The sequence below is a fragment of the Patiria miniata genome, unplaced genomic scaffold (genome assembly GCF_015706575.1).
Source record: "Patiria miniata isolate m_02_andy unplaced genomic scaffold, ASM1570657v1 HiC_scaffold_4, whole genome shotgun sequence".
In the NCBI taxonomy this organism is placed as follows: domain Eukaryota; kingdom Metazoa; phylum Echinodermata; class Asteroidea; order Valvatida; family Asterinidae; genus Patiria; species Patiria miniata.
Window position 1 is genome coordinate 2,269,471 of NW_024037071.1, and position 20,999 is coordinate 2,290,469.

Here is a 20,999-nt window from a genome sequence, read left to right on the forward strand (position 1 = left end):
TTGGGGACGAGCAACGCGATTCCTATTGAAGTTTGCGAATGTTGTCAGCATTTTTGTACAGCGCCGTTAGGTATTATGAGCAGAAATAATGTTAGGTGGTGTACTAGTACTTGTACAGACCACCGATCTCCGAAGAAAAAAATATGGATAGAACATCGATCGTCTGTTAGAAATGACGTCACCGTCCGCCATATTACCACTCCTATAACAATGGAATTGTAAACAAATCTATTCTAATTAGAGCGTAATCTTTACCTTTTTTATTAAATGTATTACATTTTTAAAATAGTAAAAACTGGCTTTTGACAAAAAAAATTTAATATTAAATTCTGTAGAGAAAATAATTGTTGAATATATTTTAATTTATTTGTAAGTTTACTATAAATGTACGATGGGAGTGGTTCTACTTGTTCCCGTATTACCATATTCGAATTGAGAATCGGAACCAGCGCGTAGCTTCAAATTGTGTGTACAGCGGGCAATGGACAAAGAGCTACAGCCAGATTGTTAACCAGTGGCACCCCTGTGTTTAATTAGCGCCCTCCTCAGTCGAACGGCGGGATCTCCGAGCTGAAGACGTGGATTCGATGAGTTGGGATGTACGAACGGAACGAGCGCAATCGCCGCCGTGCCATTGCACTGTGGACCGCGAACGGACACGGATTCACCGCCAATCGAGGGTTAAAACGCTGTGGATTGACATAGATGCACGCTGGATGTTCCTCACGTGTGTATAAACCTGCGTGCGCCTATGTGTGAGTGCTGGTCGAAGCCTTCCTCCACCATCTGGATTTGGCCTTACGAGGGAAAGTAATCCGTGACATATAGAGTATCTGGCTCAAGGATATTATCGATTTAGACCGGCTTCCGTTCGGCCATAGCTGAGGAATTCCCGTACCTCGCGACATGGATTAACCATCGAAATGTGTAAGTTTTCCTCAGAGAACCTCATTACTTTCTCCACTCCCGCTTGGTATCTATAATACCTTTTTTTGTTGGTTGGGGTGTTAAAAGGTCTCGGGCATTCATGCGGTTTTTTTTCTAAATTCCTGAGATTTGCATCCCGTTTGCCAAGTGTTACGCTTGAATTGGTGGAAACGCCAAAGGTCTTTCGGTGAGCTTTTTTTTATTTATTCAAAATCAATTGTATCGAGGGTCCGTATAAGGAATTTACATTTTATGACAACGCATCGATTGCTGGCCGCATTAAGGAACTCAAACCCAAAAGTACGCCAGGGGCGTGCCATCATAGATATGCAAAATGACTGAAATTTATGCACCACCAAAAATAAATAAGGCTTTCCTGTTTTAGGGCAAATGATCAAGAGTTTACGTATAGTATTCGGAGTTAGGGCTACACATTAACGAGCCAAAGTGACCAACAACATATCTGGCTTGGAGAGCTTCTCAGTTTTTGTTCAATCAATCTTTCGCTAAATATGGCAAGTCCAATTAGAATTCAGTCGCGCACGTTATGTTACATTACGTAACCAAAATTTAAGTCACTAAGATATTCATGGATTTGGTGTTTTCATGCCAATGTTTAATTGACATCTGCGAGGAGAATACCTACAAGATTGTTTCATGTTATTGGTCTTTGCGATGATTATGTAGTTAATTAAAACATGGTATTACGTATGGGAAAAAAGGGGACCTTTTCTTGGACTAACCCCGAGTATTGTAAGAGGTCGAGCTTGTTTTGTTTTTTGGCTAAGACATGAAGAAATACAACTGACATCTCAATTGATCAGATTATTCAAAAGGCATTGTTGCCAACTGATACAACTTATTGGCATATTACTTTTTAAGTTCTTACCTAAGAACAAAAAACCTCCTTATTGTTTTCTAAAGACCAAAAAACAAACAGAAATTCTTTAAAATTTGATATTGTAGTCAAGTGAACATTGCGATCACAATAATTGTGAGACCCCGGGCAATGTTGTGCAAATAAGATCGACGCCGGCGCCGGCACCGTATACCGGCATATCCAGTGGCGCAGGTAGGACATTAAACTATGAGCCATCCCGTACCTGCCATAGGGCTCATAAAGACATTCACCATATGGCTCTAACTATTTGCATTGACGATTTATTAAGGACAATCATCGAATTCTTGGCGCGCATTTAATTCAAGCGCTGGCTTATACTGAGGAGCCGCTCGCTCTTATCGGAATAATTGCAATAATTAACCCCGCGGTATGTCGCGCACGAGAATATTTTTTTTCGCCATGCAACGCAAATCGTTTAAGAATTATTTACGGTACAGACAGTGGCGAAGTATACAAAAGTGGGTCGTTCTATTAAATATAGGGTCCACAATGTGACGTTTCTCCTGTCCCTATTACCTTGGTACTTTGTAATTTGCCATTCAAGTATTTTTTTTTAGAACGACTTCAAACAATTGGTTATTTATTGGGTATAGTTTGCTTTTCATCATCACTCTTGGAGGATGGCTGTATTAAGGAGTGCACCAGACTTACTCAATCATAGATGTCAGATGTAACAATGACAGGAAAAAAGTGGGCCCTAAATCTACTGAATGACCCAAATTGGTATTTTTTTTGAATGATCATTCTGTTTTAAGACCTTTTGTTTTGCGCGCATGTTTAAGTAGGCCTATATATACACTCTCAAAACACTGTTTAAAATGGGTTGGTTAAAGTTGGTTAAAATTTTAACCAACATTGTGTACATTTGTCCAATTTGACCAATGTTTGGTACATTTTACCCAACGTTGGGTAAAATAAACCCCCCAAAAAATTACACAATGTGTGTTTGAATGTCGCGTTGCTCAGAGAACAATAGCAGCTAATATGCACCAAGAATTCCAACCGCATGACCATCCACGCCGGTCCATTGAATTGTTCAGAATGTTTTTGTTTTTTTCAAACCAAGCTCAACTTTTCGACGTAAATAACGTTGTGAAACAAGACGACACTGTGATTTAGCATGAAGAAAGAGGCCTCATTCAAAATTAATACCAGTGCATTTTCAAATAATCCTTATTTCTGCAACGAGGATAATTTAGGTTGAGCGTGTTTGTTGTAGGGATTGGGTCATGTGAACGACATATTTTCTGCTGCGGGTTTGCGCTTCGCAGCGTTGTCTACGTTTATCTTTCTGTTTTGATATATTTTTTTGAATTCCAGTTGAAAGAATTCCAGTTGAACTCCCAAAAGTCGGGTTATCTCCAAAAATCTCCGTTGGTATGTGGTAGGAATACCGAATAGTAAAGGAGAGGGTGGTTTTTCTTTTAAAGGCACGTGAGAACATTTGCAATAGACCATTATCATGTTGCAGCCATTTGATTTTTTCTCATTCAAATCAATGTAACCAAAGCGAGGCTTGAAAGAAAAATAGTCTGGTTCCTTGTTGCACAAAAGAACATTATCATTCCGGCTGCAAGGGAAAATAGTCTGGTTCCTTTTTGCACAAAAACATTATCATTCAACACTGTTATTGGATACAGGGAACATGACTGAAATGGTGGCAGCATGATAAAGGTCTATTACCCGAAAACGTACCTGCCGATTTGAGGAGAAAATCCTTTCTTAAAGTGAAGATAGGACTGGTACCAAATACCCTGTGAAATTAGTCCGCTTGAAATGTTGTCATTCGGAAGAAAAACAATCGTTGAAGGTGGTTTTAGAAAATGTGCTCGCATGCATACATTTTAAAGTGCGTTAGCAACGGAAACCAGTAACGACACCCCAAATCTATGCACACATTTTCTCAGTTTTCTCAAAATGTATGGTATCCACTGAGCTGAAACTTCAACAAATTAGTTGTTATACTCCTTCTTAAGATTTTGAGCAATTTTGTTGCTTCAAACGAGAAATATAACTGCGCAAAAAGCAAATGTTCCCATGCATCTTTGATATTTGTTGAAAAGTTGAACAAAGATATAATAATGACAAATCTATTAAATAAAGATCAAATAAAGATTTAATAATGACAAATGAATTGGCACAGCTTTAAACTGAAAATTATTAAACAGAGTTCCGTATTTTTCACCAGAAAAAAACCCAAACGGATCGACTTGCAAAGAAAGAATGACGTCACGTTATCTTGGAGGAGTCAAGTTGAAAGACCGTGTTAAGCTGGTTATCTATAAAATGGACACGCTTTCCCTGCGGTCGTGTATATACGGCGACAAACATGTCTCCATCCTATCCTTAGCAGACAAAGCGCCAGTTTTTGAGGGTACTTTCCCTTCTATTCCACAAGGCATTTTCGCTTCTCTTTTTTTTTGGCAGGGGAAATATTGTAAGGAAAAATAGATAGACACCAGAACCCGTACTGGGTTTCCCCGGTGTCGACTATAGATCCCTTGTCTATATAGTTCCATGCTTGGGGCACTGTATAGGCAGCTGAAATCTTTCCCGATTGATTGCTATATGATACCGATGTTTCACACGAATAACTTAAGGCTACTGCCTCCAAGTTGGAGGAATCTTTTCGTCCAACCGAAAGATAAGATGCAATCGCAGGATCAGGTTCGTTTTCGTTCTATTTTGTATTGTTTTCAAGCCATTCTATTTTTATGAACAGCTAGAAATCATCTTTTTTCCGTTTTACTTCGAAATTAGGAAAGTTATTTATAATTCCGATTTTTTTTAAAAATAAAATAATGTCAAGCGATTTTAATGTCAAGCAATTTTAAATCCCTTTTTTTAAATTTTAATTACATCGATACGATTGGATGTTTGCTTTGAGTAATTCGGAAAGTAATTTAAAATTCGTATTTTTTTAAAATAAAATAATGTCAAGCGATTTTAACCCCCCCCTTTTTTTCTAATTACATCGATGTGATTGGATGTTTGCTTTGAGTAATTCCTGTTAATGTACCCTTAAGGAGACATTTTCCCGTCATAATTATACCTTATGGAGATACCGGACATTAACCCTAAAGGGGCCGGGGGCGGAATCCGCCCCCCCCCCTCGACTTTTTGCACGATAGCCTTAAAAAAAATTTTCGCGACCTGAGCTGTTATGACTTTTTAGCCTCGAGCCTTGCGCATCTTTTGACACCAAAAATATAAAAATCGGACCAGGGGTTGTCGCGCAGCGAAAATTTTTCCGGCGCGCCGTGAAAACTGAATTTTCCCATATACGTCGTGTATACAGGGCAGAATTACCATTCGTACATATAAATAATTAATTAGCCATAATTCCAAAACCCTTTGACCTATAGTCATGAAATTTCTTGGGTATATTTATGAAGAGTTGCTCTATGCATGTACCGAATCGTCACTCGATGGCCCCGGCTGAGAGATGGTCAAAATAACCCAGCCCCTTTAGGGTTAAGGAGACATATCAATGTCCTTCTAATGTCACAACTCCTATTTAGAGGCAAAAGTTATTATCGCAAATAGGCTAGATTGATTGCTCGTGGTCCAAAACATAAATATACCAACATTCGTGAGGGTATAGGACAAGGGAAAAGTGGGGTTAGGGGTAATTAAAATTTGAAAAAACATTGTGCACACAATTTTGCAAAACCCTATGGGAATGTCTGCCATTTCCCGTAATAATAAATCACATGATCATCTGTCTATTTCCGTGAAATTAAGCCAGAATTACCGTAATATCCAATTAAAATGACGAGAAACAATCTGTGCCTAGAGATACCCAAAAGCAACAAATATTATAAAACCGACTATTTAGTCGACACACGAGGCAAAATTTTATGGTAAAATGTATTAAAAGTATATTATAGGACTTTTCGCATTTATACCAAAAGTAATCTACCGTTTTATCATCAAAAAGCTTACTTGGATTAAAGATCGTTACTGGTACTAAATATCCTATGAAATTGTTTCGTCTGGTTTGCTGTCAATTAGAAGAAATCAAGAATCTAGTTAATTTTCAATGATTAGTCAATTGATTGTTTTTTTTCTAACTGTATTATTATAAAGAGTGCTAATGACGAACTCGTGCTTCGTGATCAAATGTTGGGCATGGTTCTTCACTGTATTCTCGAAAAGTGTAATACCCACTGAGCTTAAACTTCAACAGGTTAGGTTTTGAACATCTTCTTTGGATTTTGAGCGGTGTTATTAAAATGCATGAACAGCAAATGATCATTTGTGCCTTTAATAAGGAGCCCCGTTCCTGTTGTAAAATATCAGGTCCATACAATCTACATTTCTTGGCACCATTTGTCCTTTTTTGTTCAAAGCCAGCTTGGCCTCTCGGCCCAACGGTTAATAATAACGAGACGAGCTCCGAGATGCCACTGTTTCGATCGTGGGCATGCTGGGTGTATCGATTCTCAGGTAGTGCGATACCACTGAGATTTACTTCATCGGATTGGTCGAATATCGATTTCTTTTATCTGGGTGGCGTTATACTCGGAAATGTCCCACTGGAAATTGGTTTTGTACTCCGTCGCTCAGTCGAACAAATCTTCAGCGAGAACCGACCAAAAAAAGTCACCCTTTTAACAGATTTCTTTTATTCCCTGAGGATGATCTTAGACGCGCGCTGTTTGACAACCGTGTGAGCAAATGTAGATTTATTGGTCAACATGTTTTGGGATGGGAGGCTTTCAGCGGAAAAAGATTACTCCCTCGATGTGAGATGTCGCTCTGGAGAATCGCCTATATAGGGTGAGTAAAAAAAACCACGAAACCCAAATGTCGGGACCATTGTTTTATGAAGTTGTAAATGTAGCACTTTAAAAATCTAGGATATGAAAGCCCAATTCATAAGCTCTCTTTTAGTATAAGAATCATTCAAATCACTTAAGTACTTTTCAAGTTATGGAATTTTATTTAAAAAAAACCCACCGTTTTAAAGTTCTGTCCACGGATCACACAAAAGGTGTGCGTTCTTTCAGCAAAACGAAAACAATTCACACACATCCTTATGTGATTGTTTTCGTTTTGCTGAAAGAACACTTACCGTTTTGTGATCCGTGGACAGAACTTTAAAACGGTGGTTGTGTTTAAAAGTCCGTAACTTGAAAAGTACATGAGCGATTTGAATGATTCTTGTACTAAAAGAAAGCTTATGAATTGGGCATTTATAATCCAAGATTTTAAAAGAGCTACACTTAGAACTTTACCAAAACAATGGTCCCGACATTTGGGTTTCGTTTTTTTTTACTCACCCTGTAGAGACGTGCAAGCAGACGTTCCATCAAATAGTTAATCTCGTTCAAAATGGGCATTTTGTACCGTAATTTTTCTCTCCCTCTATTTTCTGTATATTAATTAACCCTAACGATCCCCATCCAGTCAAACTCAAACACAAGGGTTTGGTGGAGTCAAGTTGTTTGTGTGTACAGTTTAATACCACGTGGTGTTGGAATTTGCGAGGGTGAGGAAGGTTGCTAGTATATCAGTCTACGGGTTCGTTAGAATTTTCATTTCATTTGGTTTTATTTGTCTCAGATCGTGGCCCGGGGCAAATTACAAGATACAATTCCGTTGACTACAATTAATAAAAACAACATGTTAAAATTTACATGAAAAAACTATATAATGAATAAAATGGAAGGTAATTCAATAAAATGCATCTTTAACAACACCCACTAAACCAAAGTAACCAGAACAATACACCGATACTGAAATTTTGTATCCTTGTGAAGACATTTCTTTGTTCTCGTGTACTAAAGTTTTAGAGTTTGAAAGCACAGTTTCAAAATGCTCTTATTTTAACCAGAATTAACTTCCTTGAATTTGGCTGAAATTCGAACTTAATATCCCTTTTCTAAAACTCTACCATTTGCGACGAATCAACATACCTTGGAAATTCTTTTTTTTTGAGTAAAATCCATATATCTATTTCGTGAAAACCTTGTGGAGACGTATTCATCTATAGAAATTGCCCTGTGGAGACGTATACAATTGTTTGTTCCCTATTGTGTGCATGTCTCCAGAGGGCACGGTGTATCAGATCAACATACAGCAAATACAAAATTACACACATTGAAATCACACACAGCCGGCATTCAAAATGTTTATAAAGTAAAGAATGGGACCTCGTTGAAGGCGCTAATTAGTTCTGATGGGGAGTTGAGTTATTTTGTTTACTGTTCCTTAATATTCCTACCAATTGAAGCAAAAAGCTATCGATAAAGCAAAAACTAAAGAAGGAAAATCCCTCAGGATCAAGTGAATAAATGGTCAGTAAATAAAGTGAATAAATGGTCAGTAAATAAATGTTCAGTAAACCCAAAAAACATTCATGAATCTTCATGCCTTTAAAAATTGATGAAAAGTGTAAGACAAGAACATCCCCGTCAAAAAAAGGAGATAGGTCTATATTTCTCTCATGTTTCCCTGGAATATTGTCCCCGCGGCTTTCGAATTTGAAGTCAAACCTCGCACCACATATTTACCTAAGGATCTGTTTCTACATCTCAAGTCAAGTGCAAATATTGCCGTCTACTTCAGCCCCTCTCTTCTCTATCTATCTATATATATCTATCCTCCTCCACTCATCCCATTGCTATGGGGACCAATAAGCAACCAGGCAGGTAGAACCCTCATTTCATTTTCTATATTATACGCCATTCGTTCACGGTAGTCAGGCGATTCGGTGATGATTCTCATTGTGACTCGGGAGAGGGGGGGAGAGAGAGAGAGACTGCCAACGCGTGTCTTATTATTGTGTCTGTTCCCAAGAGCATGTCTTCGGGATTAAACCGGCCAACCTTGGTGTGTGATTCAGTTTTCCTGAGGATTTCGCGTCGACAGTGTTGGGAAGGGTGGGGGGATTCACAACTCCTTTTAAATCATTTCTATATAAGTCGCTTGGCATGGGCAGTGCATCGGGCTGTATTGTCATCCATGCCTGTGAAAGGCAAAGCACCGGGTGTGTAAACATAATTTCTATGACATTTGGCGCAACGGCAACGGAACGTTTCTCAAGGTGTAAGAGTCTTAATTAATTGATTTTTTTTTCAAAGTTGATTTTTTGTAGGTGGGAGGCTTAGACACCACTGGTCTTAACGTGTGTTTGCATTTAGGCTTAAGCTTATTTTTCGTGTTAGATAATTTTTTTTTTTTTATATACTGATATATTTTTTATATAGGTCTACTCATATCATCACGCCCACCACTTCCCTGCGTTCTCTGATTGGCTGCATAGAATTGTTCTTGTACTTCTTCAATGATTGTTATTCTGAAATGTCATAGCTCATAGCCGATTTACTGTTCGACGTCGGATGTCAATGCCTCTCGAGGTCACGGTAAGGGCGCCCTCAAGAGATATGCACCAGGCCTAACATTGGCTAGACTGCTTCCCGGGGACCGGTAGCTAGTTCCAATTTAAGGTCATTGATTGGATCACCTCTGAGCGTGCGCAGTGTGATTTTTTACTTTTAAAAATGATGTTCACAACTTTGCGCATGGATGACACTTGAACACGTGGCTATCAAAGAAACTGATTCTTGCCATAACCAGTAGGCAAAATCGCCAGTGTCTTCACGAAGGTAACTTTCAAGTATTTCAGTCTTTCAAGCATATATAGGCTTCAAAGTAAGTAGCGCCTATCTCTTCATTGATAGTTACCCTAGATACTTTCTAATTCAGCGAAAATAGAAGCTCATCACGCACCACACAAACTGCACATTATTGATAGCCTTGTCACCATTTTGCAATAGGCTGGTTCCGCGCTAATGTCGTTGTGATATTGCATTCAGGGGCGGGAATCAGACCAAGGCTTGCCCTGCATATAATTTGCATACATTACGAGAACATCCTCCTCATGTTTCCTAAAATAAAAACCGCTACTGTCCCTACATTCGAAGTCCGATGGACAATGGAGGGACCGGGAGCCAGTCTAAACATTGGCAAAATGTCTAATTACAAATATAGATCGCCTTTTTAAACTCAATTAATTGCGAATCCATTTTCTTTAACTTGTGCAGAAGCAGTCAACTCTAAATGCCAAGGAAGTGTAAAAAAGTGTGAAAACACTGCCCGTAAGCCACAAACCTGTTTAATATAACAGCACACGCACAAGAAACCACCAGCCTATCCTGTATTCACTATGGAGAAGACTGTTCAAATCAAGTGGCTCGATTGCCTTGGGACTGACAGATACCCAGGTGGTGTGTGGTGCCGTGATCAGACGATAGCCACTGCAAGTGTAGGTGGTTTTCCCGCCCACACATCCCTGATAAATTGTCCTTTTTTTGATAACCTACTTCGTACTTTGCTGTCAGGATCTTCCTGCGAGCGTGATTCCGGACCCGCCAAAACGGGTCGAGCGTGTTGCTGGATAATTATTGTGACTGTGCGTCTAACGGTTTGGTCAATACGATTGGTAAGCGTTTCGTCACGTACCTTTGGCGAAACTGTAGTCATAATGATTGTTATGATGGATCTGTCAGTTCCGAATTCTGCACAATTTGATAAGTTCATTGTTGTTTTGTCAAGATCTACAGTTCGTTGATTACGAAGATCATCGTACTCTTCACATGTTTACACCTATTTTAAAATAGTTCAATCTTCAATGATCGAAAGGTTTAGTGGACAATAGTTTTCATTTGAATAGCATGATTTTGTACACGTATCAAGACGAAAATTTCAAGACATTTTCAAGGTTGTTTTCTCTGACAATTTTCTATTTTTCTGTGACTTTTTTTTATCATTAAAACGATTAATTATGACTACCTCCTTAACAATACCATTGAAAGATGCTAATTTACGGGAATTCGATCTCAACAATATTCCATTTTCCCGTCTTTAGGGTCCCATTAGGGTCCCATTACCCCACAATTTGTTTTCAGTCATGTGTAAACATTTAGTTGTGTTTGTTTTGTGCATTTCTTCATTTAGTCTTAATTTAGAATTAAAGGTAGCGACGTTACTTATTATCCAGTGAAATTCTGCTGCCTGAAATGAAATCGTTCTGAAGAAAATAACAATTGAAGACGGATAGAAACATTTTTACGTGTTTTAGAAACGGAATCCCGAAACGAGACCCAAAAATGTGTGCGAATGTTTTCCTTAAGATTTTGAGGAATTTTGTTACTTCAAAAGGGGAAAAACACAGAAAGTAAAAGATATAAAGGGTGAGTCAAGAAGTAAGTGTCCTGTATTAATGATTTCTTCCACCTTAAAAAGCAATTAAATTTGATACACCAATTAAGCGTGCACTGAACGAACATGTTCTTCCACTCGTGTGAAAAACAGAATTACTGAATTTGATCAATGCTATTAGAAGTTATGCATGCTTCACTAAAAGAACCAAAAATAGCTATTGATCTGAGTGAGAACTAGAGATTACATATACAGGCAATAATTTGAGTCAAGACTGAAACAATATTGTTCCGTCAGATTTTGTGTTTTGTTAATGAGGAACAAATAAAATCTTTTTTCTGAAAGACTGAAATGATGATGGTGATTTTTGTCTGTTTTCCTTTTCAAGTTTTCGTTCATTGAATTTCATGGATGTGGGAAAACCTCCATGGCTCATTTTATTCAAAAGGTATTCATCAATGCGTATCGGTAAATGCATTTTGTGGTATTTCTATTAAATAGAGATAACTTGTGATTAGAGTATGCAAATTACCGGAACTTTTCAAAGTTACTAGTCAATAACATGTACTTTGCTCCTATATTTTTTTTTTTATGAAATCGAGCGAGCCAAATATTTTTTTAAATATTTTTTTCAAACTAGGCCCTTTCTTTTTGACCTGCCCTGTTCTGTGTATACCTTTAAATGAAGTTCACCTCTGTGCACGGTGTTCATTAATGGGTGCATTCTTTCAATTGCGACGTGCAAACTGTGCAGGTAATTTGAGAAAATTCAATAAAGTTGTCGTGAAAGGATTTTTCCTTTAACCAAATCGAGCAGCTTTAACAATTCTTTCTCATACACAGTTGAACACGTTCTTTGTTATGGTAAGCATGCAATAGTCCTACATACGTGATATTGCTTGAGCGTGCAACGATGGGCCTTATTCATGAATTGAAATTTAGGTAAAATCTTAATTTTTAGAACTTGCGAAGAGAAATGAAAGCAAGTTAATGTATGATAAATTCCAGTCTGCTTCAATGAATAATATAAAATTGGTAATTAAACATTCCCTAATGTTTGAAGCCATATTAAAAAAAAAATGGCAGTAAAATAAGGCTGCATTTGTGCCAGAATAGTCTGACGCCATCCCATCACACAGTTAACAATTAAATACATTCAGGGAACTCGACAAAAATGGCCAACTCGCGAATAAGGCCCATGGCGAGTAATGGTACAAAATGACCAGCACGATGGCGTACAATCTAGCCGCCTAGGTTTCGTTAATCACCTATCGTGAACAGCTCTGTCATTCCAAATCGGCATCCCTGAACCGTGAATTCCCGCCAATTAACGCCAGAGGGTGACTCCTAGTGTGTCATGTTGTCGCGTGATTTGAAATTCCCCTGGCGGCGGCTTCACACAATCTTTTTTTACACGTGGTATGGGTGCGTTGTCAGAAGTTCAAGTTATGACATTAGGGATGATTAATTCGGACAGTTTAAGTGGCGGGCTGGCGAATTTGGCTCACTCCAGTGATATTTTTATTGACAAACACGCACCATAATAGTCAAAACAGAATGAATTTTGGGAAACACCTTCATTAATTATCGTTAATTATAACTTTTTTTTCCAAGATGGGGCAGATTATTCTAACAACGGTGAATGTACGACTGCGAAAGCACTGTCTTTTTTATTCAGATAAAATATTGTAAGGACATTGCTTAGGAAAGCTTAAATGGCACCTTCTTGTGGTGTTTTTTTTTTCCTTGTTTTTTTTTTAACTTTTTTTTACAATGGGTAGTATTAATTTTGAACCACTCCACCATGGGGGCACTATACAGGAAGTCCCCCCCCCCCAAAAAAAAATGCTGTGCAAGCAGATATCCTTCAATTTCTCAAAAACTACTTAACATGAGTATTTTCATTTCGATGGAGCATATTAATTATACTCTTGTGTATAATCAGTGAAAATGCCATGGAAAACCGTTCTTGCAAACCAGAGATCTAAAAGATTATAAAAGGCTATGGGTTTTTCACCCATTCCAATGGGATGGGATTTACACAGTAAACTTAATTTACATCAGAGTGGAAAGGCCCATGACAATCTGATGCTCTGATATCATAACTGTGTAAATCCCATTGGAATGGGTGAAAAACCCATATCCTTTTACAATCTGTTAGATCTCTGGTTTACATGAACGGATTTCCATGGCATTTGCACTGATTATACACAAGAGTGTAACTAATATGCTCCATTTAGATGAAATACTCATGTTAAGTAGTTTTTGAGAAATTAAAGGATATCTGCTTGCACAACTTGTTTTGGGACACCCTGTGTAGAACTGCTTCGATTCTGCTGTCGAGAGGACGAGTTATGTTTCAAGGAATATCCGAGCCCAAGTTGTCTTTTTGTTGTTGTTGCTAAAACCATAGAGCTATAGGACATTCTCGAGGGATTGGAATGTTTTTGGTCAAAATGTAAATCGCCCAAGAGTTCTGACTCCTTGGGTCCTAGCTCTAAGCTAAAACTGAGATTCCCCCGACTGTTGTGGCTACGCGCAACCATAATTTGACGCTCAATAAACATACAATAGACTTCGGGTTGAGTGTATAGCCAACACCTGTATTCCGCTCGGAAAAAAATTGCTCGACCTGCGATATCGATTCGGCACGGAGACAAATATTATTTTCTAATATTGTTTTAAATACCGGGCGTGCTTCCCGGCCCATTGATAGCGATGTTGACAAAGGACTTCTCGCGTCTAGTATTGCGCGTGAATGTCATAGGTTATCGTTTCTCCGATAAAGTCAGCAAGCGTCGAGCCCACCCTGGACAATATTTTGGTCTTCGTTACCAGGAATTCAAAGTCTTGGTGACAAAATAGAGCCAGATAGACAGGGATACAACTGTAAAATGATGAGGCAAAATTTGTTATCGTAAAAAATAGGCATAACTGTTATACTTGACATATAGCCTACGGTAGTAGATACGAATTTCAGCGAAGTCCCCCAACTTCTTGATCATGACTATAGTTAGTCCTAATAGCTATTTGCACGGATCATGTTACCCGGTCGGAATCATGACTTAGTTAGTCATATTTGCACAGAATCTCCATATTAAAAAAAGAGCAAGGCTCAGCAACTGAAAAACAAAGACTTTTTCCACGGCGGTATTTAGGTTAATCATTTTGTTTAACCTAAAAATCTATTAAAGGGGCCATGCAATTAATTTTTCTTAGGAATATATTCCCTGCAAGATTCTCCTCCTCTTAAATGTATGAAAACTATTTGCAATCCCTTTTTGGTTAATTTTATTGAAAAGTGCACTTCTTTAAACATTAAAAAAATCTTCATGCTTTTCCGGAAAACTGAGGGTGCTGTTGCTGTGATGTCATTTCCGGAAGACAATGTTCAGTTTAGGCGTTTTGTGCTCAAATTGTGAACCCCCAAATTTGCTCATTGAAAACATTTGTGGGAAAAGTTTGCTTATCGGCTCACTGCCATGTACTGACACAACAACGAATCACCAAAGAAAAGAAAATTTACAACAGCATAATATCCCAAATTCTGGCAACTTTTGGTGCTGAAATAACTGTAGCAAGGACATCACACTTTTGCTCATGATTATGGAAATTCGCATTAGCATAAAACCCCAAAAGGCACCAAAATACCCTAAAAATTACAAAGCGCAAATTGAAAAGAAGGTTAAATGGGACACAAAGGTAAACTTTCAAGGATTGCATTTAAAAAAAGTACATTGCAGCCCTTTATAGTGTCTGAAGCTTGGTAGTACGTGGAAACGTGTCCTCAACACAACCGTGCAATGCTCCATTTTACATACATGCCTTGGTGGCCTACTTTAAAGCGAGGACTTTTTGGCGCATTGTGGAATTCATATGATACCAGGATATATGTGCAGATCCCTGGCGTCGTGCCAGTCACGGTACAAACGTGATCCTTATGGCATGCTCCATATCCGCTCCTCATTACGTGCATGATTAGGTTGCCAAGACATGGCAGGCAATAGATCCGGGAGCACATAGCCAGTGTGCTGGGCAAACATCATCTTAACGACCACCCTGCACGAATTGCTCTTCTGGTATATAACTGTAACATCAAACCTACCATGGTTGCTAAATTCGCATTTTGCAAACTCAAGACCTTTTTGACGTTGCTATAATGCAGGTTGCCAACCTGTTACGTAAGGGGGATCAGGTATACTTTCCTCGCCTTCCACCGCTGTGACTCAGGTTCGAATCCCGCCTGGGCCAATATGTGGATTGGGTTTTCAGTCCCTACCTGACTCCGTGGGTTTTCCCTAGAATATCATTCTGGGGTTTTCCTCCCGCCACAAAAACTGTAATTTACTTCCACATTTTCTATACCATGTCTTACCCATTATGTTTTGGTGCATGCGCCGTTGGATGTTGATGAGTCGAAATGAATAGTAAAGTTCACATTCATGGCCAAAGCGTGCCGATGCAATTTCCTTTTTCGAACTGGTTTTTAATCTTGGCATAGATGGTCCCTCATTAATATTGGCCTTTCCTAATTGGAACGGGTATACTGCTGGTGTTTTTCCGAAACCATCTATTATTGTGACAAAGAAATTTCAAGCTACCCAGTTCAGTTGCCAAGGCTAAACATAATTACCTCCGCTAAGGAGGTTACGTTTTCATCGAATTTTGTTGGTTGGTTGGTTGGTTGATTGGTTGTTTTTCTGTCTGTTTAACAAGATAACTCAAAAATTTATGGACGGATTTGCATGAAAAACGTTTTAGGGTTGGTCCTTGGTACAAGTACAAATCGATTAGATGTTGGGAGTGATCCGGATCTAGGTTTGGATCCAGGATTTTTTAAAGGATTCTTCACCATTTTATGTGAGTATGTCTTTGGGGTGTACTGACAATATGGCGGGGAAGTGTTTAGCCTTGGCGGAGGTTTGCGCTCTCTGAGTGCTTTCTAGTTATACTTGCAACTGAACCGATACAACAGGTTGCCTGTCAATCATTTTTGTCACAGTTTTCGCAAACTCGGAGACAAAATGTAGTGTACCGAGGAAAAAAGAAAGTTGACTCTTAAATTATGATGCCTTGTAATAAAAAAGAAAACGAAAAAGTAGGGTTCCTGCGAAACTTATTATTTAAAGTTTTTAGACAGTTTATAGCACAACTCGAACGACAGACACCATCCTTAAGTGATAAATGAAGGCTTCCTTTAGTAAGATCGTAAATATAAAAAAAAAAAATCAGCATTTAAGCCGGCACGTTGCAGTTCTAAATGGATGTAAGATCGAGGCATTAAAAGAGATATCTGGTGATTTGTCTTTGTACGTGTGCACCGTTCTCATCACATAATAGCCCTAGGCCATTTATCTAATTGAGGCAAAAACCATCAGTGAAACATGCGTGTCTGTAGGAAATGAAAACTACAACCTCAGGATACAATTTGCTGTTTTGACTTGGTTCTTCTTGCAAAAGGCCCAGTTTGAATATTCCCTTACGGGATTGCCTACAAAATATTCATTTTGAACACATTTGCTGCCGGGTATTCTCACCTGTGCCTTTCAGGACGCACACGAAAACTTGTTGTTCGGAATTTCCGTAAACTTGACGGCTTTGGAGTCACATCGGGTACCACTTCAACCTTTAATTTCTCAACAGTTTTATTGTGCTCTTAAAAATGGTCACATTTGACTAAATCTAAGTCACACGTGCGCACTGAGTCCAATCTGACTTCAGGTATAAGCATCTGCCCATAACGTCTTTAAGAATTTTGGGGAACGTTATCAGGAGCAGGAGTGATACCTTTTCTAGAGAATCTCATTACCATTGAACTGTATTGAGTACCTGCCCTTAACGCGAAGCAGTCAGTGTTGCGGAGTCCTTAGCGAGTTTCAGGTGTACTTGAAATATAAGGTGGTAGGCTACAGAAGGGATGTGTTGACTGGGTATTCTGAAAAAGGAATGTGATGAGGTTTGGTACACAGCTTGCACATATGTCCAAGAAATTTTCCACAAAGTCTCAGATTTTTCACTAGAGTCTGTCCTGTGGCCATTACTTTTCCTCAAAACTGAGATTCCTATACACACAATCAAAATGAGTAACCAGACCATTTTCAACTGATACCTTACCAAGGTATTGCATAATACTTTTCAGACTTGGCTCGGGAAAGGAACCAACAACACTGGAATCAGTTACATTATTTTGTCCTTTTTCATTCTAGGTCTGATTCCTACGAAGATTCCGGTGAAGCGATGAGGTGACCGGTGATTCCTACCAGGCCGTCTCCATTCAGAGACGTCCATGGCCATGGGGGACCCCAGCAGTACCGTGGCTTTGTACTACCTGGGCAGCGGGGAGGTCTGCAGTCCCCTACCGGGCAAGCATGTCGAGGGCCTGGTCCACCTCCTCCTCCTGCGCCACCTCCGAGAGGAGAAGGCCTCGGATGGTACCGAGGGACTGCCACCTCCTGGTAGACCCCTCGGGGAGACCTTCGGCAGGCGCGTGGACCTCCTTCAGAGCGGGGACTCCAACGGTCTGCGGGCGGTGGACCACGAGACGGGCGTGGCCTTCATGGGGTGCAAGTGGTACGCGGTGGGGCAATGCTCGGTGAGCTCCACGCTGCGACAGTGGTTCACCATCACGGTCGGGTATTCCGATGACAAAGAGTGGACCTGCTACATCTTCAGTGCTCCGTCAAGACGGCAGGTAAGTTATTGTGTGCAAAACTCACCTATTTGTGCACATTGGCACTACTTTTGCAGTGTTGAAGCATAACGAGACTGAATTGGCAGTACTTGCTTCGTAGCTGTAATCTAATACAAGAACCCATAACTGTAAGCTTGCCATGTAACCTCTGTACGGAAGCGTACAAAAAGCCCAAAGAGTACATCACTGGATCCACGAAAATATGAGTGAACGGCGTGCTTGTACCATAATAGTGAGGCATCCAAACAAGGTATTCGTTGCAACCAAATTGTTCATACAGTGGTGTTTATTACTGCAACACGTTAATACTGTACACTATTATTACCTTAAACTCAATTGGTTTGAACTGGTGGGTGTAGTTTTTAAAACATTTCAATTTCCTTTATTGCAACGGTGAATTCCAATCACATCGTTTAATATTAGAGTCCGTTGCGGTTTTATTGCAATCAAAATGTTGGGCATACTGTTGATAGAATGAGCACTCTCGCTTGAATTGGAATCATTATAATGTGCCCTTAAAGCTCTTTGGGCAATTCCGGAAATTCGGACGTACATGTCAGACACTTTAATGAGCTGTCGTCGGAAAAGTGAATGTGATACATCACGAATGAGAAGTAAACAATTACTGACCAAACTAAGGTACAGCCACATTATCGTGCCTTGTACATCAGTGTGGTCGGACCTACGCAGAGAATTGGATTTTAAGGAATTGCTGCTTTCTCTAATGAATGCTGACCGACCGAATACTCCGTCAACTCGTTTAGAAAAAGCAACGCAGTCCTACCTTTAACATCAACACGGAGCGATATTGTACTGTAATTAATCAGACTGAATTCGCCGCTTTGAAGACGACACCCTTGGGGCAATTCATGTCCACGCCGCTAATTTGGTAGATGCGTCGTCTCTCGGCTGCATGCCCCGTACCGACTTGGACTTGTCACCAGTCCTCCATGAGATCGGAGGGTGCATGTCCACCCATTATGCGTAAATGATGACATGTCTGCTGCCCCCAAGAGTCTCCAAAGGGTGCAGCGTTAAAGGGTACACCTGATCCCAAATTCTGTCATTTAGCAGAAGCATATAGTGTCATAAACCCCCAGTAACTTTTGTGTGGGGAGCATTATCAGTACAAAAACAGTTGACTATTGACCTCATTTCGTGTCGTCAACTTTGAGTTGTATCGGCACTTGCATGCGCGCAAAATGTCTACGTGTACGTGTCATTGCCATTCATTATTATCACACGAGAATGTAGTCTTGTAACGCGAACCACAATTCCACCTTGCCCGGATTTTTTTTGTTCGTTGAGGCGAACTAAACTGAGGAGGGAACGAGTTCAAGTTTATCGTTATCTGTAACCACCGCTGGGCGATTACGCAGGAATTGTAAATGGTCGTAATCCAAGCGGCTTATTAGCGGCACTCGCGCAGACAGCGACTGAAACCATAGATAGACCACGGAAGATCTTCCCACACTTGAATCATGCATGCAACATTATTCATGCTTGTTAAGGCCATGCTTGGAAAAGGGTATATCTCGGTATCTCCGAAAGATAATTGGAACAATTAGAGATAGTCTCACGTCGGATGATGAGGCGCCAGATAATTTTAATGTTGGCTCCAACATTCTAAAGTTTGAATGCCATTTTACTCCCTGGAAATTGCGCCAAACTGTTTCAGATATGGCGTTTTTTCTTCTTCAATGATCACACTGAGATGTAATACTAAATTTGAGCACACCCTCAGGAACTGTAACAACTTTTTATCAGTGTATACAAGTTTGAAGTTGTTATTACTGAGTGGAGGATGTCGCCAGACGAATTTCAATTTTGTGTGTTGCAGGGGGGGGGGGGGGGGGTTGAACCATTTTTGCCGACTGGCCATCCCAGACAGCCAACTTAAAGGTATAGGCTAATATACAACATTTGCCAAAATTACCAAATTATTATGAAATACCTTACTTAACTGTAAGTGAATAATAGTCTCAAGCATCCTCTGAAATCATGGCAACTGGTGTGCTGTCATTTTCAAGAAAAGTGGAATTTTTGTATCAATTTCCAACGATGGTCGGCCGACCATCTTTGGAAACAAACTGAGTTCTTTTTGTTTCAAATACTGTCCCCAATTTACCAGTTACTGCCAGTTAGTCTGCATTCTGTTTGCAATCTGTTATACATCCAGGAACGAGTGCAAGCCAACTGGTCAGGTTTCCTGACCTGATAGTTCCCCGATGTCTATAAATTGTTGTGTTGCGCCTGAAGTAGGGTCAGGGAACTAGACTACAAGAAAAGCATGTTTTTTCTTGGTTTTTCCAGCATCTAGGAACACAAACTTTAAAAAAAAAAATTCCTAAAAAAAATAGTTACCCCCAAATCCATCTATTTCTGAAAACTACAGCAATAGCATATTACCTTTTAGGCATATAAAGACATTGACGTTTGCGAAACTGGCTTAAAATTTAAGTGGGTGCTTAAAAAACTTCCATTTTACAGACTTCACGTTTGTCTTCGCGGAAGTTAACGTTAATTAAACTTCATAAATATTTTGTAATTGGTAAGACTTTAGTACACAGACAAAACAGAATATTCGCCAGCCGTGACATTTACAAATTGGCCTACCACCGTAAAGAACTTTCATGGGACTCATTAAATGCATTCGTTATCGCTGCTCTAACCATGCACGCAATTACCCGGCCAAATACAGCTCGCCTTTTCTCCGTTTTAAAGACGGACAACGTAATGGGATGGGGTTGCATAATCACTGTTTCAATTCGCAAAGAGGTCCCAGGCGGCATTTCCCGGTTGTCATGGCGATTCTGGAAAAATAAATGAAGCTTCCCCGGGGTTGTTTCCTTCTAGGAGAGTACAATCGTCCCCGTGTGATTGCACTTCTAATTATGGCTTGTGGACGCAACGACATTAGTCCAAGTGTAAGACGGGGTCATTAATCAAAACTCGCTCAGTCCCCGTACATAAACATGCCTCCCCTATCCATTTTAATGATAAGGCCAGCGTTGTCTTCCTCTTTCTTTTATAAAAAAAGAATGCTCACAAGAGAACGCTCACAAGAAAACGCCGCCAAGACGCCGCCAAGAAAACGTTCACAAGAAACGACGCTCACAAGAAAACGCTCACAAGATAACGCTCGCAAGAAAACGCTCACAAGAGAACCCTCCAGAAGACTCTCACAAGAAAACGCTCTCAAGAAAACGTTCACAAGAAAACGCTCACAAGAAGACGCCCTCAAGAAAACGCTCACTTGAAGAGAACGCACTCAAGAAAACGCTCTCAAGCCAACGCTCACAAGAGAACGCT

The 20,999-nt window shown here is 39.7% G+C and overlaps 1 protein-coding gene across 3 annotated transcripts in view; it reads left to right on the plus strand.

Annotated features, from left to right (window-relative positions):
* The first annotated feature begins 581 nt into the window (after positions 1 to 581).
* Positions 582 to 20,999, plus strand: part of LOC119739790 — a 126,845-nt gene continuing 106,427 nt past the window's right edge. For all 3 annotated transcript variants that reach the window (XM_038214864.1, XM_038214866.1, XM_038214865.1), the window contains exons 1-2: positions 582 to 927; positions 17,203 to 17,687. In XM_038214864.1, coding sequence (XP_038070792.1) covers positions 17,283 to 17,687 — 405 coding nt within the window. In that variant the 5' untranslated portion in view covers positions 582 to 927; positions 17,203 to 17,282. The remainder of the gene's footprint in view (positions 928 to 17,202; positions 17,688 to 20,999) is intronic.